The following is a 25,916-nucleotide window of genomic DNA, read 5'->3' on the forward strand; positions in this document are numbered from 1 at the left end:
AGACAGTGAGCCTGAGGAAAAGATGGAAGACAGAACAGAGCAGAGATGAAAATGTAGAGCTTCTCTTTGGGAGTGACAAAGATGAGCAGCATCAGGAATGAGAACATCAGAAGGTCAGCACCTGTTAGATGTTTTGACGGAGAATCCAAAGGCCAGACCATGATGGTTTAGTCATGATCAGAGAAAGGATGCTGAGATTGGAAGCCCCTTGCAGGAGTACTTGACAAAGACCCTTGGAAGATATAAGTAGATATAGTAGAAGAGGGCATGAAGTTAGCTGGTGTAGGTGAAGATGATGAGAATAGCATTGGATGGAGGAAGATGATTTTCTGTGGAGCTCTATAATGGGAACGGCCATAAGAGAGACAAAGAAGAGGGTGAAAGCGCCCAAATTAACAATGTGGCACTTTTTGATCATTTTATGGTATATTAATAAGAATATTCATCAAAAAGATTGTGTCATCATGTTAATCCTGATCCATAGTGTCCAAAGTTACCTTCTAGAATATGCAGGGCGAGGACGGTATATTTGCAAATTAGTCATTAGTGAGTCATCCTATATTTACATAGGATATGTGTATTTTTGTTGAATATGTATATGTGTGTACATATAAATATATATTTGAAAAAAAAAACTCCTCCCTCACCCACCCCTCCCATCTCCCCAGGGTAGGGCGGGTGGCTGTTCATCTCTTTGCCAGAGTCCTGGGAGCTTGAGGGTCCTGTGCAGTATCTTCGCTGTTCCTAGGACTGCACTTTTCTGGATGGAGATGTCTGGACGGCTTTCCTCTGCTGCTTATATATATATATATATATATATATATATATATATATATATATATATATATATATATATATATATATATATGTATATATATATATATATATATATATATATATATATATATATATATGTATATACATACATATATTCTCAACAAAATTATGCATATTATTTGAAATAATATAAAATTCATGGGCAACAACTCTGGTGGACATTCCTGCTTGCAAATTGGATGCTTCCTCAAAACTTGTGACATCTGTGGCATTGAGCTGTGTGATAAAGGAAATGTTCTTTTCTGAATGTAGGAAAAGTTTCAGATCTTTCAGAGATCACGAGAAAGGGGATCAAACACAGACGTTTTGTGTTTATATATATTTGTTCAGTGTATCTATACATCACTAAGTTTTACTCAGTGATAAACGGGACAAGAAATGGATCCAGTACTGGTTTCTATAGAATATATCTTTTATATGAGTATGGCAATATGTTATTCTATGAAGGTCAATCGACATAGAATATATTAAAATAAATAAATTAACAAGTCAAACAAAGTAAAAATAAAAGACAAGCATGTCACTGCATGTCTATAGAAGTTGGGGGGGGGGGGGGGGGGGGGGGGGGCGCTTCGTCATTCACCCTTCATATGGTTAATTTTGTAGAAGCCTTTGGATACTATAAATTGTCAGGAGCGCGTGCATCATTTGGTGCTAGTATACCTGGAGAGACATCGAAATATGCCTGGGACTGTAGCACCCCCTGCTGTACGCTGGCTGTAGGTGCAACATGTTGTGGATAATCTCGGCATACAGATGCGAGAGAATAATTAGGGTCAGGCAGGCATTGTTCAGGAATATCCCTGTGATCCTCATGTAACCTAATTGACTTGATGAAGGCAGCAGATTAATGACTAAGCGAGCCCCGGCATCCACGCAGCCTGGCTTTATTCAACAATGTATCAGCCGGAATGAAATCGCATCTGAAGGAGCCTTGACACTCTTTGCCTTTTCGCCACTAGATGGGGAGGTGGGACAGTAAAAGTGGTACGAATGGCGCTTTCTCCGCTGGTAGGAGAAATGGGTGCGATTTCAATGTCGCTGCACGCACACTGCTCTTTCATAGCTGCCCCGAAGCACACAGGCTGGTTCCTCTCACGTCATATGATAGGGCTGAATGAAAGCCAGCAGGGCCTCAGTCAGAAGAGCAGGTCCCGTATCTCAATCAACGTGCGTGGCTGCAGGGCCCCCTTTATCTCCACAAGGCAGGGAGGCGTATCCTTTTCCCCTCTGCACTCCCCTTCACATACCAGCCTGACTCTCTCTCTCCCTCTCTCTCTCTCTCTCTCTCTCTCTCTCACCCCAACCAAACCACAACCTGCTTCAGACGACGCCCTGTTGCCCACGAGATTCTCACCACGAGTGGAGCCACGTCCGGCGTGCGTGTTTTTCACTCGACAGGAAGCCGTTGGGGTCTTATTAGCGTCGGGCTGTGCGCGGGAGCTGCCAGCGGCATCACAGAACTGGTGCCAAGCGAAAGGAGGAGGAGGAGGAGGAGAGGGAGGTGGTGTTAAGAGCATTCTGAATTTACGTTTAGAAACAAACAACACGACACCTTGTTTGGAAGACGTCTGCAGCGGGACGCAAAAGGGATCTGCAACAGAGTAAGTCGGGATTTTTTTTCTTCTTCTCTCTCTCCTCTCTGTTTTCTTGGGGCTGACCTGCTTTCGGTGATTTGTGCAGCTGCTTGTGCACTACGGCAGCATCCTTTGCTTCGGACAGGAGGGACAGGGGACATAACGGGACAGAGGGATGGAGGACAGTTTGGGAGGAAATTATTCGGAGAAATATTGGCGGTGCATGTGTGCTTGCCTTCCTTATAACGACAAATGACTGTAAACTGTGTGTAAATATCGCTGCGCTCCCCCGCGAGCTCATCCTTCAAGGATAAAAAAAAAAAAAAAAAAAAAAACACGATCGGAGGGAAAGTCATAGGCTGATTTATGGAGGGGAGAATCACAGAATATCGTCATTATTATGTCATGTCATGTTTGATCGCGCGCCCAGGACCAGGACCGAGTAGCACCGTGCTCTGAAGGCATGATAGGGGCCGACAGGTGTAACAGGAGGACATGTTTACGCGAATGCCTTTGATGATCCATCATGTTATATCGATCTGTTTCGTTGGGTCTGCTTTTTCTTTGGGGGGGGGGGGGGGGGGGGGGGGGGGTGTTGCTTCACCGGGAAATTTCCAGTGGCACCAGCAGCCGCTGGGTGGATGAGAGATGCTGACTGGTTGCAGACTGTGGAGATGAGGAGGCAGCGGGGGAGCAGCAGGGGATTCTGTGTGTGTTGTGATGTGAGCAGTCCGCTCCAACATGGCGCGCATGAGCTTATAAACCCAGGCCATTACATACTCCCGTCTGGAATTTACACTGTGCAGCGGAACAGGCAGTTGGCTTTTTGGGGTAAATATCGGGGGAATAATAGTGTGCATCCTCAGTGGACCGTGGCTGGCTACCCCCATCCTCTCAGAATAGCACGTAGACTTTTGTATGTGTTCTTTTTCCTGTCAGTGAAAAGAACAATGTTACCATTAATTTTACCCTGTTTTTGTTATCACGTTTGATCCCAGCAGGTATAGGTACAACCAGACAAAGGGTGCTTTTATGTTTGATCTTATGACCATTGTTTCTCTCCTGGATTCCTGCTCTGGGTTGTGGACAGCATCTTTGTTGACAAGAGCAGCAAGGGCATAGCATTTGTCTGTAAACACAGCACACCCATTTGCTGTATACATAATAGCTGGACACCTGTTTGATTCCTAGAGATGCTGGGAAAAATGTGCAACAAAAATTATTTTGGCCATTCCTTGTCTGTTTTCTCCCAAGGAGCTAATTTCTGCAGGTCATAAACACCTTGTATATTCATTAATTATACATATATGTGCAAAGAATGTTTTGTTTTGATCTTAGTTTTAGAGGGCCATTTTTTTCTGAAGAAACAAGTTTGCATTGTGCATAAATTCAGTCAAAATGTGTCATTTATACAAAACTACTGAAGTAATCACATGTAAATGGTGGGAAAACGGACACGACTGAATTACAGTGTTTGCTTCAGAAAGAAAAAGTTTTAATCTGCAGCATATATCCTCCTTCTTTTGTGTTTTATTATTGTATGAGTGAGACATAGGTCTACTAAAGGCCTCAGCCAGGCTGTAGCTCAGGGTCTATATCCGGTTGACTGCTCTGTGTTTTGTCAGCAGCTCACAGTGGAGCTGACAGCACTTGTCTTGTTCACCCAATCATCATGTGGCATCATGACTGTGGGCAGCCTCATCTCTGTCCCCTTTATGCTTGCATATGCAGCTTTGTGTGTGCATTTTTTTCAGTAGCCAGCCAGTTTGAATGAATGAGTGAAACACATAGATGGATTGTCTGTGTGTCTACAGTGGTGTCTCCTGACCTGGGAGGCATAATGATTGGATGGATCTACTTTCACTGATTTAGACTGGGAGATAGGCTGGTAACTGGAAGGTCATTTATTCATATTCATGGCCTGTCAGGGGAAAAATGAGGTTAGATAGAAATGAGTGCCCCCAACTAACCCCAACTTAAATAAATCTATGGTTAGACATGTCGTGTTTAAAAACATCCAAGCTGCTTAGTTGTTAGTTCACAATAACATGTACAGTGATTAAAATGGTTATAATCGCCATCTTTAGATTAACAGATGTCCACATGAGTTCCTCTATGTGGAAGTGGTTGCTTTATGTGAGATATTTAGGCAAGGCAATTTTTTTTGTACCCCACATTTAATGTACAAGACAATTCAAAGTGATTAATATCAAACATTGAAAGCCTTTCAGATGGTGCAAAGAAAGCATTAAAAGGAGTAAAAGGCAGCAACAAATCACAAAAATTACAATTAAATTATAATGTAAATTAAAATGATTAAGGCAAATAAGTTTGAAGTTACTGTGTAGATTTCACGCATGAGAAAAGAAATGTTTGTAACCAGGATTTTAAAGTGTTTACATTTGGTGAAAGTTAATCTCCACTGGCGGTTTGTTCGACTTGTTTGCAGCATAACAGCTAAATGCTGCTTCTCCATGTTTAGTCTGGATTCTGGTCTGGGCTAGTTGACCTGAGGTTTTGGATCTACAAGCTCTGCTTGGTTTATATTCCCTGAACATTGTCTAGTCTGGGTCGAAACCATTCTGGGATTTGTTAACGTTGAGTAGGTTTTTAAGATATATTCTGTGACTGACTGAAAACCAGTTTAGATATTTTAAAACTGGTGTGGTGCTCAGATCTCATAGTGCTAGTTAAAGCTCTAGCAGCAGCATTCTGGATGAGCTGTGGATGTTTTATGCGCTTTAAAATCCCATTACTAGACCCTTGCAGTGATCTAGTCTACTGGAGATGAGTTTCCAGGTCTTTCTTGGGTACTAAAAGTTTAATCCCGTTGATGTTTCTTAGTTGGTCAAAATCTGTCGTAGTAACGACTTTTCATGTGGCTGCTGGAAGTCAGATCTGAGTCTAGCAACACTCCAAGGTTACAGATTGAGTCAGTGATTTTAAAAGCTCCCGTTGTTTACCAATGCTGACTGTCTTCTCTTTGCTACAAAACAAAACAATGTCAGGTTTGTCCTCATTTAACTGTAGAAAATTCTCTCATCAAGATGTTTATTTGCTCCAAACACTGATACAATAAGTCTGTTGGACTATAGTTGTCTGATGACAGACACATAAAGTTGTGTACCGTCTGCATAACTGTGATAATTAATGTTAAAGTTCTGTAATATTTGACCCAAAGGAAGCATATAGAAGTTCAACAGATGAGGTCTAAGGACTGACCCCTGGGGGACTCCACAAGCTGCTTATTGTAACAATACAACCTTGGCCTGCAGCACGCAAATGCGGCACTAAGAACCAGCAGAACCAGGACCGATCCTTAAACCAGAATCAGAATCACTGTTTCAGTGCTGTGATGAGGTCGAAAGCCTGACTGAAATAAATATAAAGATTTCTGCATTCATTTAAAAAGTCATTAAGGTTGTTAAATGTAATTTTTTTTTTCAATAATCTTGGATATGAAAGAGGTTAGAGACAGATCTATAGTTGTTCATTATAGAGAAGTTCTTATCTTTAGGAGTGGGTTAAAGCAGGGGTAGGTAATGTTGGGGAGCTATCAAGATGTGAAAGTAGCACCCTGTCTTGGCTCCTCTCCCTCTGGCTTTGCTCCTTGCGTGATCCGAGGCTTTTTTCTTACCTCTGCCATTATGTAATGTTTTTACCTGTGTTTATCTGTATGTGTTCAAGATAACTCAAAAAGGTATGGACGGCTTTTATTTAAATTTTCAGGAGTTGTTGGAAATGTGAAAAGGAAGTATATATTTCATTTTTAGGATGATTGGATCACCGTTTGGATCCAGGAATTTTTTTAAGGCTGTGACGGGAATTTACGCTCTCTGAGAGACCAAACACCCCACCAGATACACACCACATACACACGTACACTCATACACACCCATAGATTTAAATTGTTTTTAAATGCAATGATATCAATTTTTGTGTGTGAATGTTCGCTTTATTTTTTAACCTTTATGACTTGCTTTTATCTTGTAAAGCCCTTTTTGTTGCCTCTGGCATGAAAAGTGCTGAAGAAATCAAGTTTGACTTGATGTTAGGACAGCACTGACCTAACTCAAGATTTGTTCATATTTAGCTGCCTGAATTAATTCTTTAAAAGAGGACAAACTGACTTAAAATAATTATTGGTCTTAAACTCACAAGTGAAGACAAAGGAAACATATAAATATAGTTTTTAGAATCTTATCTTCCATTAATGGCTTGTTTGTGAAAAGCTTAAGCAGTAGTGAACAACTCATTTTGAATTTAGTCTGGGAATAGAATATTTGAAGCATAAACTGTTGAGCAAACATTACAGAGCAGAAGTTCTCAATTAATCTCACTGACCACAATGTCATTAAAAGACCATATATGCAGTCAAAAAGCTTAAATCAGTGACATATGAATGACATGCATAACGAGAGGGCCTGGTATCGTAGGGTTAATTTTTAAAAAAGGGGTGGACTAAAAGCTTGCCTAGCAAGCATACAAAATGATGAGAAGGTGCGTCTGAGCAGAGATATTAATAGATAATGCACTGTGTTCCACCTTGCCCTTTCCATCTCCTAATTTTGCTCACTTTCTAATAATCTCATCTCCTTTTCTCCTGGATAGTCACTTTTTCTCATTCTTTCTTCCTCACTCTCTTAGCAAATCCTCCTCCTTACTACATAGTAAAAATGCAAAGGGGGATTTAATTTTTTTTTCTCTCTCTCCTTTCCTTACAGATCATCTGTCTTCTGATTAACTGTCATTTTTCGGCTACTAAACCATTTTAATCTCAGAGGGAAATGTTCCCAGCAGAATGTATGTGTTCATTTTGAATGTGTGTGACTTTGTGTGTATGAGAGCGAGACTCTTGTATCTGCAGTCTAAAACACGCGCACACCCACATGCTCATATGACGATCAGCACTGTTGTTGCAAAGATTATATCAAAAGCACTATTGATAAGCGGCAGAGAGGGATGATCCCTCTTTTTGTACTGTAGATGACCTAAACTCACACACACACACACACACACACACACAAATCGGGTTTAAAAGGAAGTCAGTGACTGAATATTAAAGCGCTTGTAAAAGAAACCACTTTTTTTTTTTTTTTTTTTTTTTTTTTTAATACCAGGGGAGATAAGTCAGGTTGATATTGGACAAACACCCTCAGTATAAACAATTGCTAACTGTCCTGAGAGCCTTAAGTGGGGATTGGGACCTTGCCATAAGGAAAGGCACCTATTAGGCCTAATGGTTCCTGTGTTAACATTGAGAGGCTGCTCCTACAGCACAAGTCCATAGGCTTTGAGATATATGGAAGCTGCTGATTGAAAGAGACAGAAAGCACCTGTCAGGATGCAGGAGCTGTCTCACTATGGAAGTTGCTTTTATCTTTACAGAGAACCAATGCTGTCAGCAGATCATGTTGATGCTAATGCTGTTATATTGTGTTTGTAAGAAGACTGTGGTGGAGGTCAATTAAAGCCATTACCCCAGTTTTCTCTTATCCTCTTCTGCTACTCTTCTAACCTCTCAAAATTCCTTCATGCATTAATTAGTGAAGCACATATTGGACATGTTTAAAACAATTTTGACTGATTTCTTATCAATCAATGGAGGCATTGGCTTAAAAGTTTTCAAGCCAGTTTGTTTTTCAGAAAAAACAAAATGAAGATAAAACAAAACATAGGTTCAAACCGTTTTTGCTGGAAATAACGGATGTTAGAAGCAGATTCATGGCTACTTGTTATATCTTACGCATGCTTCATAGTATAGCCTATAGTAGTAATTGTATGGAGACTACTGTTGCATAACAAATGAGACATGAGATTGATCCAGTAACATTTTTACTGAAGGACCACCATTGTATTTCCTGAGACCGAGCAAATCCTCACATTATAAAAGCTTTAACCAGTAAAGTTTTGTCACATTTGTTAGTAGACGATTATGATTAATTAACCATTTGCTGCTGCTCCACTTTGGAAAGTCGTCATTGCATGAGTCTTAGCATGGCTATAGATGATATGATGACCATCAGCAGTTTAAAGCAACTACATCCTTCCAGTCTTGGCTCATTCTTGCCGTCAACAATGAACCAAACCCTACTCAAAATATGTTGTCACACACTGAAAAGTGACATCAAAGACAATACACGTGTTTTATTTCTACCTTCTTCTAGCTAAAGCTGTTCTGACCTCTATGCTGTGGCTGTAATCACAATACAGAGATCAATATGGCCTCAAGAGCGGTAGACTCAGCAATCAGTCCCTGGACACTGCATGTACACGAATTAACAAGCAAAGACAGCGACTCGACAGATTTGTAGTATTATACTGGGACAGAAGTACATGAAGGTCAAGAGTAGTCTAGAGAAACAAAAGGGCAGCCATGAAGCAAGATGACAGGAATACCGTTTAAATCAGAGTTAAGGAGACTCATAAGATGCTGAAAGAAAGTGGCGTGTTTAATTAAATGTGCTTTTATTCATAGTAAAGAGTAACATTCCAGATCAGACAGAGTGTGTGTACTTGAAAAAGAGGATCATCACAAGCAGTACGAAAGCTACAGATATACGAACCATTGCTTTTTCTTTTCATGTTTCATTCCCTGTATAATTTGGGTTAGGCACTAAAGGTGCTTGGTTAGGTTAAGGACCCAAAGCTGATTTATAAAAAGCAAACAAACAAAGGAGTTAAGTTCCAAGTTCAGTTGAGGTTTCATTATTTTTATCCTGCGGACTGAACACCGATGTTTTATCGACGCTTCGGTATCAGTGACACGGTTGTAGCATTCCCTGAGTAAAACCTCCCCTGAAATAAAACTCTGGGTCACAGCAACAACTGTGATTGCTCAGTTTGGCATGCCATGTTTATAATAATAGGCTGCAACAGTGTCAAGTTCATCCATAATGCTAACACCATAACAAGCACTTTGCTAATAAAGCTGAGGCACGTCATATCCACCAAGATCTCAACTCTTCTGTGTGTCGCAGTAAAAATGATACAAATACCTACAAGGGTGTTGGTTACTGGCATGGGCGTCACTGTAGGCACCAAACTGATCTAACTAAGAGCCATAAACCAAGCTTGGAGGCCTCCCACTGCACTGATTTGTGACACCACTGGCTCCTGACAATACAGGCAGTTTGTGACGCCTTGGGAGCGAGAACTGGCTGGCTTGCATCGACCCTTCTCAGCATTAATCACATGTTAGAAAGCTCCATATTAAATTGTTCCACATTGCCGGGGTGATGAATCCTGCCTTAGCAATACCCCACCACCAACAACGTATTGCGTCTCACACTACCTTTATCTTTCAAACTACTTTGTTTTTGTGTTGTGGGCTGGTGCAGCCAAGACATGTTGGCCAGCTTTGAGGTTGGGCCAAGACTTTACTTTTGGAGTGGACTGGTGCTGATTTGCAAATGAAAGAATGTTTTTACTTTCTACCATTTCCAAACTATGAATGCGCATCAGCTTTGGCATGAAAAGAAAAATGTGTAGCTGTTCAGTCCGCTGGAAGTTTTTAAACAAGAATATTAAAGTGAGCAAGGAGTGTTCAGTAACACCACCTGTACTGCGAAGTGGGTAAACTTTTGTATATTTGAGTTCCCACCACTACCTTCATACTACAAATTACAATTGCAGCACAAATTTGCCGTTCTCATGCTGTCATATGGAGTAAGTGCTATAAATGCTGTAAATCAATATGTCAAAACAGACTCTCAGTTCTTCTTGTTCTCCCACCACATGTCTTAATCAGCGTGTGCTTCTCATTTGGTCTCTCAGCCTGGACGTTAAACAGAACTTCATTTGTACTCTCGACATGGACATTACACAGCACAGTATTCCTTCTCTTCTGTACTGACCCAGCTCTTATTTAGCAGAGACCTCAAGTGGGACGAAGTTTTACCCTTCGACCCTGAAATACTAACATGTGACCTCAGCGGACTTCCTTCAGTTTTTATTGGCACCATGCTGTTTATGTTTGGCCCAGTTTGTGTTGTGCCTCTGATAGGAGTTTTGCAGAGCTGCATGTGTGGTGGTGAAGAGGTCACGGCGTGTGTGTGTGTGTGTGTGTGCCTGCTGGCCTGGGACAAGTGCTCAGCTCGGACAGAAAAGGAGGGAGGGGTTATTGTTGTCACATTGCTCTCTTGGCCTGCAGGAAGGACGTGTGGAGTAGTGAGGAGAAAGAAGTGCGACTCCATCACAGTGAGTGTGAATGGGATTTCAGTTTAGCTTCCTCTTCGAGAGTCTCTCAGTTTTAAAAATCGCAAAGCCTGAATCATTTAGCTGAAGAGTCATTGTCACCGTCACCCTTCCTTCCCAAGGGAAAGCATTTTTTTGTAATATCTGTGACTGCTTACGCCTGGGATTTTTTACAGATTTTAATAGGCAGTAATTATGATTATTTAGTTTGTCCTAAAACTCTTGTTAATCATTTCCAGCATCCACAATTTACCTAAGAATGTCGAGGCTCATTAATGTCTGTTATTAATCAGCACCTGAGTAAAAGACATCTTTGGCTCAGATGGCAAGAAATGACTCGATAAAAGGAGTTAATAAGCGCATGCATGCCAGCATTCAACAATTAGCATCACTCAGAGCTATTTTCTAGTTTATTTGTTGCAGATTCTCTGTAAAATGCAGCTGCCACATGACAATAAAGGGCACAGTTATGGAAAAACAGATCAGTTTCACCTGTGTTTTTCCTTTGTTTCTGTTTGACTGCTTGTCTCTTCGAACTCTTATTCTTATTGAAAACATTCTGTAGTTTGTTAGAGTTGGGCTTCTTTTTTTTTTAATTATTTGGCAAGAAGAGGTCTAATTGCCCAACAATCCATGAATGTATAAGAATTATTCATGGAGTTATGGATGTTTTTGGCATTAGTTGAAGGATTTTTTTTTTAACGATAAGCTTTAGCATAGATTTTTCTTGTTGATATCTGTTCACAACAATCTCAGGACACTTCACATGAAGAAAGAAACCCATTAATTTAGTTGGCAAATGCACATGATAAAATCCTTTTTCAGCGGTGAATTTGGTGTGCTACTGGGCTTTTAAGGTGCCGTGACTGTGTGTATGAATAACTCAATGGGATATATAAGACGTTAACTATTCAAACTATGCTTCTTAACTGGTTGTTCTTTTTAGAATATCATGTGGTAACTTGATATGTATGTAGAAAAATGTATTTATTCATCTTTCTTTTTCAAATTTGTGGTTTTCTGACAGAAATACCACTTGATTGTGATGATCTGATATCAGCTCGGTTTAGGTGTTGCACATCAAGATGTTTACTATCTGATAAAAGAAAGCTTTAAATACATCTCTGCTTCTGAGTATGTGTGAGTGTAGGAGGATTAGATTAGTCATCTAGTTTCAGTGTCTATATCCAGGTGTTTGTTAACATAATCCTATGGGGATGAGTGTCATCCACAACTACTGGTAAATTAAGCACAATGCATTGTTGGATGGCTCGTGGTTGCTCAGGAGTCACACAGTGGGGTGGTCTCATGTCAGTACTAAATGTACTTTAATAATTATTGCAGTGTTTTTTTTAAGCAACTTATGTGATCATACAGGCATTTAAAACGTTTATTTACAAAAGCAATATCTTAAGTTGAACAAAATTGTTTTGTTTTGCAGGAAATTTATTCAGAAATAAATGTGCTATTTAATCAGTTTGAGTTTGATGCATCCTGCATGTTCAGTAGAAGTCAAACAATTCATCAATCATCAAAAGTTCTAAATTGATTATTTTAAGGAAATTTTAGTGCTAAGTGACTGCTGCTGGTGCTGGAGGACCATACGAAAATGTGGTTAGACAAGGAAGATGGTGCTCTTTGGAGGCTGTTAATGTGTTCCTGGAAATGCTATAGCAGCGCTGCACTCAGAGAACAAGGACGGTCATTAGTCTGTTTCCCCGACTTATACACCTATCTTGACACGCTGCCAAAAAATAATCCATACTTTTAGTTTATGTTTGTCTTAAAGTCTGACTGTTAAAATCCCATCTTCTTTCTCAGCTCTGTCTGAGTGATAATGTTGATCAGTTGCATTTATGTGTCCTGGTTTGCCTTTGCTAACCAGTCTCTGAGTGACTTCCTGCCTCCATGCATGTCTTCCTTTTACCACCATAAATGTGATTACTCTCCTGACAATGCAGCAAAGAGGTCCATCCATGTTTCTGCTATCGCTTCCCCTTGTGTGTACATAATTTATTAGAGAGGCAGAAGAACATAAGCCAACATTTTCTCAAACAAAGTAGACATAGCTTTCCAGTATGTCTTGAAAATTTATTATAGCAGCTGCCTGTAGGTTGGACAAGCAGAACACTTCAGTTCTGTTTTAAATGGTGGAAAAATTTAACCCAGAATACCCAGCTAGTTAACTTTGCTGTCAACTTTACTGACTTTTGCACTGGAAAATAGATGGAAAACTACAGGAAAAAAATGATAATATGTAAACACTACAAATGAGTACTGATTTGCTACACACTTACACACTTTGCACAAAGTCTAATTTTTATTGTGATGTCATAACAAAATAAAAACACAAACTACAATGAGCTGACTCAGCAGTTCAGGACTAGAGTTTTCAGCATAGACTGTATATAAAAAGATGGATGGAGCCTCCGTGACGTCACCCACAGGTTTCTGAAGAGCTGAATTGAAGCTCGGTGGGCGGTTCCTACCATCGCCGTATTAGAAGGTGCATGCGTGTCGTCCAAGCAGCGACCTCCGGCGGGGTAAAACTGCAGTTCCCCCTTCATCCGCGAGGGGCTGGCTCCAAAACAGAGCTAATGCCCATAGACTCCCATGTTAAAAAGACCGACTTCATGGCAGAAATATACATGTTTACAGCCTGGTTTAAAAATCCATTTTTGGTTTAATAGGTCAGGTTTACCTTCATGACAACTGTGGGGGCAGTGAATTTTTTTCTAGCTCGCCCCTTTAAAAGTAATTTAATCTCGAAGTTTGGCATATTTAGGGGCGTGTCCTTTTGATTGACAGTTACCGATCTCCTGCTTCAAGTCAGAAGAATGTAGAACAATCGCGGTTTTTAGCCGGTTGACAACGTGACTTAGCTTTGGGCCGCTTACCTCCGTTAGCTGGGTAGCTCCCATTATCTCGGGGTTAGCTCAGTTAGCTTTTAGTTACAGGCAGCTCGGAGTTCGCTCGATGTCAATCATCCACCATGACGCTCACAGGCCCCCTCTCAGCTCCACCTCTTTGCCCATATTTGTATTTTGCGGGTGAGATGACACGCATGACGCTGCCAAGATGGCAACAGTAAGAACCGCCCACCGAGCTTCAATTCAGCTCTTCAGAAACCTATGGCTAACGTCACAGAGGCTCTGTCCATCTCTTTATATACAGTCTATGGTGTTGTCTCAGCTGAGAGGGGGGTTGTGAACATCATGGTGGATAATTGACAACGAGCGAACTCCGAGCTGTCTATAGCTAAGAGCTCACTGAGCTAACCCGGAGATAACAAGAGCCAACCACCTAACAGAGGTAAGCGGGCTAAAGCTAATTCATGTTGTTAACCAGCTAAAAACTGTGGTTGTTCTACGTTCTTCTTACTTGAAGCGGGAGTTCGGGTACCTGTCGATCAAAAGGACACGCCCTTAAATTAGTCGAATTTTGACATTAAATTTCTTTTAAATGGGCGAGTTAGAAAAAAATTCACTCTCCCCACAGTTGTCATGAAGGTAAACCTGACTTATTAAACAGAAAATGTATTTTTGTACCAGGCTGTAAACATGTTAATTTCAACTGTGAAATTGGCCTTTTTAACATGGGAGTCTATGGGAATTCGCTCTGTTTTGAAGCCAGCCCATAGCGGATGAGGGGGAAACTGCAGTTTTATGCACTTCCACAAAGGCTAACACTTTGAACCACTGGAGGTTGCTGCTTGGTTTTCAGAGAGAGAAATTCCTTCAGTATGAACATTATCAGAACTCTATATGTCATTTTTTTCTTAAGGAGTTGTCATTTTCATCCACATCTTGCTTGGTACAGATGTTGCTGTGAAGATTTGGACTTTCTCTATAGATTCTCAGTGACCTTCCCCACATCAGGATATTCAGTCCTGTAATGACTTCAGCTGATGCTAATTGATGCCATTAGCTATGGTACATTTTATTTTTCACAGCGCTGGTCTATGATAATAAAACGGATTTCGCTCAGAGCATTTTCACATGGTTCATTCACATGTCTTTTTATTCTGCTGTTTGTGCTCGATCGGTTAGATATGCAAAAATTAGAAAGAAAAAAGGAAAACATCCAGAAAGTACAATATGTCTGTGTATATGCGGGCGCTTCAGGGGTCGATCAGATGATTGTGGTTTGCTTTTCTTCCGAAAAGTCTCCATGTGATGCTGATGCGGCTTAATGGGAAAGCAGAGAGAGGTGTGCCTGTTAGGATCACTTGAGTGATTGTGTGCAACAGCTCCAGAAGCAGTGTCCCGCATGTTACAGACCATTCCTCCATAATACATGTTGGAGGCTGTTTGAGTCCCAGGGCTTCAGTGTTTGCACACTGAATTAGCAAGCTTGAAAGAAGATGTTTGAGACTTTCTTTTTTTTTAAATGTTACACTGCAAAGCCCTAATATGGAGAATAAAAAAACAGCAACAAAGCATTGCATTCTTTATTTTTTTCAAGCAAAGCTCTGTGAGTATTTAGCTTGGATTTTTTTGTGCAAGCTAATTCACAGTGTCAGTGGGGTCCTTGCCACCCGTCAGGAATAGTAACAACATGTTTTACTTGCACTGATGAGACTTGGGCAGGCTGGCTGACTGATATTTTGTTAAAGAGTATGGTTTTGACAATTGAAAAGACATAAAGATCTCATGTTTGCTCTGATGCAAGTCCAGGCTAGAAAAGGCCCACGTTGCTAACACTGTTAACCGTCTCTTATCTGTACTGCATATCCCTAAAACAATATTGCAGGCTGAGCCACAAGTAAGTAGAGACTTAGACAAGTCTATTTCTGCTATCGACTTTGGGTAATTTAACACCAAGTCAGTGAGTTTAAACTTTATAATCACTGTTGGACCATTTTGACCTCCACATATCAATTATACTATCAGGTTTCCACTTCAACTCAATGCTATAGTGAAATAATATATTTAGATGTAGAATTTTATTATGTTTTAAATAATTTTCCTTTGAACGATTATTTTATTTCTTTTCTGTAAATTTCAGTGTTATCATAATAAGCCAGATGTTCTACATTTGGCCTAAATTGTGGTTAAACTAGAAATATGACTAAAACTGATCATTGTCAGTATGAATCACTTGTCATATTTTCATGAGGAATGATGAGTCAAAGACCAAAATATCTCATTCAATGCATTCAACACTTTTACACATAGATATACTGTGTGGTTATGATAGCACACAACAGGAAGGCAGGCTTATTATGCATATTAATGATTAAAACAAGCTTTAACAACTTATTATTTTATGTCAGTTAATCAATTACTTAACTAAAATTTAAGAATTTGACTGTATTTAAATTTTAAAGAAACACAGAAATGACATTGGGCACCAACAACATACAAATAGGCAGAGAAGAAAATCTTTTATAATTTGGACTCCATTAACACAATAACAAAACTTATCTAGTCAGTAACAAAAGGAATGTCAGAGGGTATTTTTGGCAGAAGGCAAATCTCATGTTTCGAGGGTTAAATATAGATAGGCTGTGGATGCATCCCACTCATTTTTTCCCCCTAGGTCGACATAGCTGGTACTGGAACAAACTATGGTATGAACAGAAGTCATCCTATTTTAAAGACACGCTACAGAACTTTTGCCATTTTCCCCGTCACGTGGCCCCTATCGACGGCTCATTTGGCATTCATTTACCATCCTATGACCTGTTAGCTCTCCCCAGCCAGCAAAAGACAATCTTACACTGACTCGTTTTGTCCCTTTCTGTCTTTTAATCTTCTTACGTTTCTATTGCTGAATCAGCAGCAGTCCACGTTTAAAACAGCCAGTGTGTTGATATCCATTTTCTAGCACGTCAAGCGAATCTCTGCTGCAACGTCACGCAGCTTCCCAGATGAAAAAGTTGTATAATGCGGTCTTTCAGTTTTAAAACGCTGCTGAGCAGCAGCAGCTCCAGAATTGCACATGATAGATGTCACTGTGTCATCAAATTAGTCCAGAACGCAGAAATATAAAAGTTACATAATGCATCTTTAAAACCTAAATAAGTATTATATTTTTGTATTTTCATTCTTCCACAAGACTAGGTTGGCTCATTCTTATCTTACAGCCCGATGGGTATTAAAATTATGCATCTATCATTATTATAAAGAAATCTTCACCTGAACTTCTCACATCTTATGACCTCCTATGAATGGTTTATCATTAGCTCCATATAATAATTAGATATTTAACATTTACTGTGTTTGCTTTGGGAGGGTGATGTGGGCATATTTTTGTCCCATCTCAGTTAAGCAGCAGTCGCCGTCTTTCCCCTCTGGCTTCAATCCTGCTTCCGTCCATCCTCCATCCTGGATCTCTGGTCTGGAACCTATTAGAGCAGGAATCTCCAGCAGCGCCTTGCCTGCGCATTAGCATGCCTACACTGACTCGTCCGAACAGGAAGCAGACACTGATTTAGTGCCAAATCGGCAGATATTTAACCTCAGTCATTGGGAAGTCACTTGAAGGTAAATGGTTGGCGAGCGAATTCTGCGGTCCAAAAATGTTCATTCTCGCTGTATGTAATGTTTAATGTTCATGGTTGTGTGGTTTTAAACTATTTCTTCTTTTTTTTCAGGATGGCAGAGGTGTCACAAGAGGAGAGACTCCAGGCCATCGCTGTAAGCTATTTCCACACATACGCACACAACCACTGTCTGTGTCTTACTTTCTCTTACAGAGTGCACATCAGGGCACACTGATAGCTGTAGAAACAACAAATCATTGCTGCTTGTCAAGGTCTGATAGCCTGTCTTAATGACTCAACCTTTTAGATCCCATCTCCCCCACCCATTAGAGGACATCAAAAGTTAATGCGGTAGCAACAGCATTAACTGTCTCTTGATATCTCACCTGACTTCGTAGCCAGCATTTGTCCATTCTTTCCCTTTTTTGGCCCAATCTGGCCCAATATCCAGGCCAGTCCTTGTTTTGACCAGACAGTTACTGTTTGGAGAGGATAAAGTATGACTTTTTTTATGTGGAGATGTTTTCAGTTTTTAAAGAGACGCAAACTAGTGAAAGAGATTCTACGGTGCATTTGATGTAAGACCTCAGGTCTAAACTTAGCCTATTTATATTAAGGGTATGCTGTGCTAAGCACCCGTTAGACCAAGCAGAACTGGTCTGAGTGGTTTAGACCTGACTGAATGAGATGGCTTTTACACACATATTCTTTAACTGTCTTAGCTTGGCTATCTGCTTGAGAGTCATGGAAAAGACCAGTAACAGCAAGGTGAATGTGAATCGGCTTTGTGCCGTTGGAGCACTGTAAAACAGTCTGAGAAAAAGGCTGAAAAGAAAGCTCAGAGGCGGCAGGTTGCTTATATCACAGCCAAGACTTGTTATTGCTGCAGTAAAAGTAGGAAACCCGTTTGATGTACTTAGAATGGCTTACATCCCATTAGAAACAGCTTTTTTTTGTGAGACCATGGCAACCTATCACGTAAAGAGTACGGATGACCACATTATCACACACAAGTGCACAACAAAATCTTTACTGTAACGTCTGAGTAACCGCTGTGAAGCATTGTCAGCTGGCTGAAATGAACCCATTGTTGTTCACTTGGTAAAGACTCGCTTCCTAAATTTCATCTAAAAATACAATCAGTTTCTCAAATGCAAATCCAAAACCGCTGTGTCTCGGCCACAAACGTTTACCTTGAAGCCTGACTGGGTGGATTAGACAGGGAATGTGCGCTTTCCAATCCCACAAGTATTGGCCTGCATCACAAGTAAAATTCCCATCAGTGCTTTAAATGCTCTTCATTCACAATGAATTTATACATCAGAGAAAAGTTCTCTGTCCAGTACCAATTCCACGCCAAATATTAAGTCATCTACACTACCATTAAAACATCCCACAAGGGATTAACTATTTACATTGTACTTCATTGTGCTCCTGTGAGTAATCCTGACTTGTATGTGTGTGTTAACAGGAGAAAAGGAAGAAGCAGACAGAGATTGAAAATAAAAGGAGACAGTTGGATGATGATCGACGACAACTTCAGCATCTCAAGGTACGCACACACAGTCCTGCATGAATACACGTTTTGGATATGAATCACTGCTTTGGCAATACTTTGATTAGAAATCTCTACAACAGCCGGGACCCACAACTCATTCCTTAATATTTTATTCAAAGGAGCTCTTTTCTCTCATAAAGATTTTAAGTCGTCTTAGTAATTCTCCAGGCTTCCAAAAGGTCTTTCAAAGTTCTTCTTTGGATATTGGCTGACTTCTCACTAATTTTCAGTCCATTCTTTGTACCTGACAGTGTTTGTTGTTGTTTTTTGCTTGGTTAGCCATTGAACAGTAAATTATTATTATTCAAGGTGATAAGGAACTTAAAATAAAACTATTTTTGCATATGCATGAAAGTTTTCAATATCATCTGTAGAATGGAAAAACTTACCTTGATCCCATTTCTTTAGTTGCATCTGCAGAAAATGCCAGACATAACACACGTTTCTGCACCAACAAAGTGATTTCCAAAGAGTAATTAGCAGAAAATATGTCAGCATAGTGTGCAGTGTGTGCTAAGGATTTTTGAGAGAAGTGGGGGACAAAAAAAGAAGATGCACACTTGGACTTCTTTCTCCATCAGACCTGCAAAACCTAACAGATGCTTTTTGCACTGGACCTGTCTACTGTTGGCTGAATTCTGATCGGTAATAGTCTCCATGGAAAGGTGGCTGACTAGAAGCCATTCTTATGGAAGGAAAACAAGAAGAAAATGTTGAAGTATCCCAAATTGTTCAAGAACAATTTGAAAATCAATGGCAACTGGACCTATGGAGTGATAATTCCTCCTCAGAGCCTGAACTTAAACATTATTAAAGCAGGGCGGGATCATCTGGACAGAGAACAGAACAAAAAGCATCCAAATATCCAAAGATGAACTTTAGAAAGTCATTTAAGAAGCTTAGAGAACTATTCCTGAAGACTATTTAAAAATGTTAAGAGAATATATTAAAAAAAGAGGGTCAGTTCAAGAAGTAGCATAATATTGTGTATTACAGGGTGGAAAAAGGCACAGACGTGTAAAGGTTTTCACATTAGATCAAAGGTATTCCTTTCTTATGCTTTATTGCACCAGAACCTTCATTTTATTTAGCTTTTAAAATCCTTAGTTGTTTTCTTCTAATTTAACATGTTTTCCACCCCTTTGTAAGCAAATAATGAATGTGTTCAGTCTGTCGACTTCAATTCAAAACACCCCACAAATATAATACCTAAACACATGGTAATTAGTGCTCCTGTATGTATGCACGAGCTGAAATATCTGAATCAGCAGGCCTATAAACAGATTTCACCCAGCCAGCTCCTTTGTACCAGGTCTGTGAAATGTTCGGGTGAGCGCTTGTCCTTGCAGCCAGTCAGCAGGCATATTGTAGCTTGATGTAGCAACGCAGAGCACATCATGTGAGAACACACCAGTTTGACTTTGTTTGAAAAGTACTCGAGCTCTCCACTGATAAAATGAATGTATGTGTCATCTGCACCCCCACACGCCTCTCCTTTACCAGCACTTGAAAGAGAAATTTCTGCCGGGCAGTTCTGCGTGTTTTTCGGGAGTCATGCTCCATGTGCGAGCGCTGTTACACACCCACACAACAACATTAAACTCTCAAATCTATCGGTCCAACATAGTGAGATACTCCCAAAACTGCTGCTGTCACGGAATGTTCAGAATGGGCAACAGATAACCCCGACAGCTCCTCCACATGCTGTTTATACACACACACTCTCATACATGCAGATACACACTCATTATATCAGGGCCAAGGCTATTGTCAGTGCATGTGTCAGCACTATCAAAGCTATTTCAGCCTCGGACAATTCGGCAGCTCACCGATAAGAGCAAAGGTTGAGGTGTGTATGCGCCTGCGCAGGCGTTTTTTGTGTGCTGGTGACCTGCGCTACTGCCCCTGCGTGCTCCCACTTTTTCTATTTACAGAGCAAACCATTGTGAGTTGTGTGTCCGCACATGCATGCGTTTGGATTTTGCGTGTGTCGCTTCATAAAAGAACACAGAAGCCCCAGACAATGCAGTGGGCTTTTGCAGAGGAAACAGATTTTTGTCCCACTCCCACCAACAGGAAACTGCTCTTACACCCACCGCACCCCGCTTTTTCGTCTCGCACGCAGACACACACACACACACACACATAGACGCAAACACGCAGAGGGGAAGCGTAATTATGCTGTCCAGGAGTTTTAGGAGCTCTCTGTTCACACCACAACAAGTATTCCTTTTGCAAGGGCAGCGTTCATGTGGAAAAGCCAATAAATGTCTCCGTTTACAAACAGCATTTTTATTCCACTCTACCTGTGGCTTTACCTAACTCACACTAGTGCAGGATCTTGCACACAGTCAGGCCAGCTGTGCAGATGAAACCATGAGAAGCAGTATTACAGCGATAACACAGAGGTGTGGCTGATGGGGTGAATGTAAATGTTTGCATTCTGTGCTGAGGTATAAACTGATATATAGTGGTATTTGCCAGCACTAAACACTAACATAAATGCTTGCTTCTAAGTTAAAGAGGAATGGAGGAATATGGGTACTAATATGGTGAAACATGCTGTCTCTATATGTAGAAAAAAAGCCTTTAAAGCTCACACATTATTATGTTACATCTGATTTATTAAACTTAAGTTGAAAAAATTAACTTTTCAAGCACTTCTGGTTGAAATTACAAAGAAATCAAACCAAGTCACATGTCTGCAACATTGATGTACATTAACCTTTGCAAAGCAGCTACTTTCTAGTGCTCAGACACGTCTGACAAAAGCAGGGACACTCCATCTGAGAGCTGCCAGCCCGTTTAACGCTGCATTTGCAGACCGTAGGGAAGTCTGATTTTTAAATCTTTAGTGATATAAACACTCCTACTCTTGAGTCATAACAACTTCTAACATTCTGACTTCTGCATTTTCATTAGTTTTCAACCAGCAGCTTACTAAATACATGCCAAATTGTTCTATTTGTTATTCTTCATCTCATGAAACATTCAATAAAACACTTTTGGAGTATTTTAAGACACTTATTTTTTTCCACAAGTTGAACTGAACAACTGCTATCAAGTATTTGTTGTTAAAGGTAAGGTAACAGGGATACAGGTAGTTATGGTCTTTCCCCCAAATTTGTGTGATAAAAATGACATAATAAGGATTTCCAACATTATGCACCATGTGCACGTGTCAGGTGGACTGAACTTTTGTCAGAATCGACAAGTGGGGAAGGGGTGATGCTGTCATTAGCATTTAAATGTTCAGAGATGTTCTTTAACCAATCTGGACCCTCTCGTGTCCCATTGTGATGTCTTCCAAGACAACAAATGAGCTTGGATCTAAACATGACAAACCAATCCTTCTGAGCAGCACAAAAATATCTATTTCTGATCCTCTGGTTGGTCCAATAATAAGATTAAATGGACTGGACAAGCTTTGCTTTTAAGAAATTGAGTTAGAAAAGCAGTAAAATGCATTTTGAAACACAGCTTTTCTCTTTACAGCTGTTCGCTTCATTTGGATGCGTGCATAGATGTGTGTATGGGTCTGTGCAGGGGTGTGCGTGTGTGTGCGTGTGTGACTGCTATCCCAGTTCCGCCCTTTGTCTGCTACGTTAGCAGCTTTTACACCAAAGAACAATGGAAAGAGATGTAACTTCAGCAGCCCAGCTTTACGACTTTTTATTCTGTCTGGCGTGTGTGCGCGTGCTTGCATTCGCATGAGTGACCACATATAGTGATGTCAGACATTAGGATACTAGGGTGTGGCAAGAGAAAGAGAGAGAGAGAGAGAGAGATGCAGAGGGGGAGCAGGTTCAGATTCATTGCCCAGGAGACCATGCAGGGCTGGGGAATGAAGAGTGTTGAATTACACCGTGTGAGTGTGTGCTGTAAAGCTCTGGGCAGCTGAGTGTCTGGAGCTGAATTACTCAATGGAGAAACTAGGAGTTGCAACAGAGTGATGGACAGTTTAACATAAAAATAAACAGATTAACACAGATAGAAAATGAGAGAGGTGCGCCGCGGCATTTTTAACTGTGCTCAAGTTCGTGAACTTTATGATGGATAGGAAGCATGCACAAGAGAGAAACGGGCCGGGGTTGAGTCTGAGAGGAAAGCAAAAACAGAAAGAAAAAAAAAAGAAAATAAGGGGAGTTTTTCCTGTTGAAATTCATGTTGCATCACTGGAGAGGAATTCACATTGAGCGGTGGTCCAGATTGTCAGCCCAGCTCATGAAAACAGAACTTTTTCATGTGGCCAGGCATGGTTTTAGTGTGCCGTGTGATTGAACAGCTGCAAGTAAGACTGTTATATTTACCTCAAAGCATGCCAACCATCCACTTTGATATTAGCTTATCTACAGGAGTACATGTGGATGGGGAGTGAAGATAAGAATACATGGCTATTTAAAAATTGGCAGAGGAAATAAACACGGAGGGAAACATTTAGAAAGAAGAGGAAGGCATGGGAGGAATGAGATGGATGAAAATACTAATTCCTGTATTTTTCATTTTCACTCCTATTCTGGAGTTTATCATGTTTTAGGATTAACTTTATTTGTAGTTATTAAATCAAGGGGGGGGGGGGGGGGGGGGGGGGGAAACTTGTAACCACAGTCAATATTCTCTCCTCATCCAGAAAATAATCTTGTAATGACTGTCAAGCTGCAGGAAATGTTTGATGCAGTTTAAGATTACGACTGGTTTGTCTTTTTTTTTAATCTTATCTTGATTTCCAAACCCCATGCTCAATTGAGTAAAATAAGAGATTTATATGTTAGTTTGGGTTTTTCAGTTCAGTGCTGGCAGGCTCGATCCTCTGGCCGGGCGCCATATTGTCCCCTTGGCCAAAGGGTTGGCAGCCGTTTCAATGTGTGACAGAGTTATTGAGCAGCAGCAGTCAGCACACTGGATACAATTATGGATAGGTTTTTGCTTCAGATGAACCAAAGACTTTGTCACTGTGCCTCAACAAGAGAGCTACTCTCAGGCAAAGAGTACTAAGGTGCTTTTAATAAATGAATCCACCAAAAAAGTACATGGATATATCAAGGGTGGTACTTTATAAAGAAATGAAATGAATCATCTATTATGCCAGGTCACATCTGTTCATGATCATATCAATATCTCTTGTATTTGGTTGCAGTCAAAGGCGCTGAGGGAGCGCTGGTTGTTAGATGGAGCTCCAGCTGAAGAGGAAACACAGAAGCGCCTGCAGGAAGATGAGATGAAGACCAAACTTCTGGAGCAGGTCATCCTCAGGTGAGCATGCTTAAAGGTCAAAATAGTAGCGTCGTTGTATTTCTCCTGGTTGCCAATCAGACAAGACATTATGTTTCAGTTACTTGCATTAGATCCCACTGTGGCTATGTGCCAACTCCACACAAATGTTGACTGATTGATCAATAATCTGAAGTCCACATTTCTTTGATTTGCTGAGTTTGACTCCGCATGCAGTCCATGTGGCCATATTCGAAATACATTCATTCATTTCCATGTTTGTTTGCTTATGAGTCAGGCTGGAGCAAGAAATTGAAGAACTGGAAACCGGCGTCCCAGCCAATAAAGGTGTGGCCAAAGAAAATGGAGGTAAGTTTTGTGCCCATAGCAACGTTATCGCACTTGAAACTTTGGCAACACAGCCTGAACACCTTTGGCAGAAAGAGAAAGCCAGCTAATTATAGCCCTTCATTTGCTCTATTAAACTGGACGTCTCCGCCGGAGGTCATTAAAACAATATTTCCTCCCTTTCTTTGTCTGTCTGTCATACCCCTGGCCTCTCTCTCTTCTGTCACTCTTTCATAATCTTTCATTGATGCTGTGGTGCTCCCTATAGGTGAAAATGGAGTAGTGCAGTCCTCTGGTCAGACCCCCAAGAGAGAAGGGACAGGGATAGAAGCCAAACTGCTGGGCCCCAGCCCTGACCAAGCCAGTGCAGACAACCCAGTTACGCTGGTTTTCTTGGGCTACAAGACCGTTGATGATGAGAAGGAGACCGGCACAGCTCTGGGTGTGGAAGGGGTGGACGGCAACGTCAAGGCAGAGTTTGTTGTGATTGAGGATGGGGAGGGGAAAGCAGGAGGAGAGGTGGCCACGGAAGACCAGGCTCCGCCCAATGGTAGCATGGCAGACAAAGAGAAGGCTAATGGAGAAGAGGGAGACAAGGAAAAGGAGAAGAAACAGACCTGCAAATGCTGCACGGTCATGTGAGCAGTGTGCGTTTTACTTTATGTGTGACTGGATATGTATGGGTGAGTACACGCCTGCACTCGTGCAGTTCTGTGTGCCCTTGCATGAGTCTGTATTTGCAGGTGTCTGTAACTTTGTGTTTATGGGGAAGTGTGTGCCAGGACTTCAAAACAACAACAAGAACAGCAGTACAGTTAAACAGCCAATATACCAACAATGAGAGCCAATATGAGCTCCAGCAACAAGAATCACAAAGACTCATGAGTACACTTTACTACATATACTTTCTTTGACATGTATTTGACTTTTGATTTCTATTGATATTTTTCTATTTTTCTGTCTTGACATTTATATTGTATTCAGTATGTATATCTTTATTATGGGACTGTGTACTGTATGTTCATTGTTATTATTGTTGGAAAAAAAGAAAATGTATTAGCTCTCTGGATTGTACTGCTACCAGTGAGGAAAATCTGGAAAAATGAAATCATTTAAATATAAACAGCAAACTATGAAGGACAGAGATACTATATATATATATATATATATATATATATATATATATATATATATATATATATATATATATATATATATATATATATAAAATGTATATGTGGAGGCCTACCAACTATTTATCGGTCAATTTCATATTGCAATATTGTCTAAGATATTATTTTGAATAGTATTTTAATATATTGATATGAAATTATGTTTTATACAATGTATTTATTGTTTTTGGTTCACTATATCATCTCCAACCATTAACTGCATGTTAAGCTTGTAAGCACTACAAGATTCACGTTACGCTCATAACAAGTGTCTGTGCTTTCGTAGACTCATATGTGCTCATATCTTTAGTCACACAAGTCTTTCTGTCAGTAACAGTGAATATAATTGCAGTGTTAGAGGAATGTGTTATGTTTAAAAAGAAATCTACATCAAAGAGGCAAATAACACCACTGACCATGTTGCAAATCAAATTAGCTGAATACTAGATACTGTGTGTGGCACATGTACATGAAGATCACAGCTTTTGTGTTTTTTGAATGAGATGCTTACACTTAATGATCTTTAGATT

General features: G+C 40.4%; 1 protein-coding gene across 1 annotated transcript; it reads left to right on the plus strand.

Annotated features, from left to right (window-relative positions):
• Positions 1-2,321: 2,321 nt before the first annotated feature.
• On the plus strand, positions 2,322-25,351 carry palm1b (paralemmin 1b). Its single transcript, XM_079262422.1, has 6 exons — positions 2,322-2,441; positions 17,209-17,251; positions 18,569-18,649; positions 23,793-23,908; positions 24,165-24,235; positions 24,483-25,351. The coding sequence occupies exons 2-6, from the start codon at positions 17,210-17,212 to the stop codon at positions 24,854-24,856; spliced, it is 684 nt and encodes a 227-aa protein (XP_079118548.1). The 5' UTR covers positions 2,322-2,441; position 17,209; the 3' UTR covers positions 24,857-25,351.
• Positions 25,352-25,916: the final 565 nt, after the last annotated feature.

This window comes from Telmatherina bonti (genome assembly GCF_933228915.1).
Source record: "Telmatherina bonti genome assembly, chromosome: 22".
NCBI lineage: Eukaryota > Metazoa > Chordata > Actinopteri > Atheriniformes > Telmatherinidae > Telmatherina > Telmatherina bonti.

What these genes read in the sequence shown, in the direction of transcription:
- palm1b (XM_079262422.1), top strand. Translation starts at nt 17,210, where the DNA reads ATGGCAGAGGTGTCACAAGAGGAGAGACTCCAGGCCATCGCT. An exon ending in GACAACTTCAGCATCTCAAG is followed by an intron (nt 18,650 to 23,792) that starts GTACGCACACAC and finishes ATTTGGTTGCAG; the next exon opens with TCAAAGGCGCTGAGGGAGCG. An exon ending in TGTGGCCAAAGAAAATGGAG is followed by an intron (nt 24,236 to 24,482) that starts GTAAGTTTTGTG and finishes TGCTCCCTATAG; the next exon opens with GTGAAAATGGAGTAGTGCAG.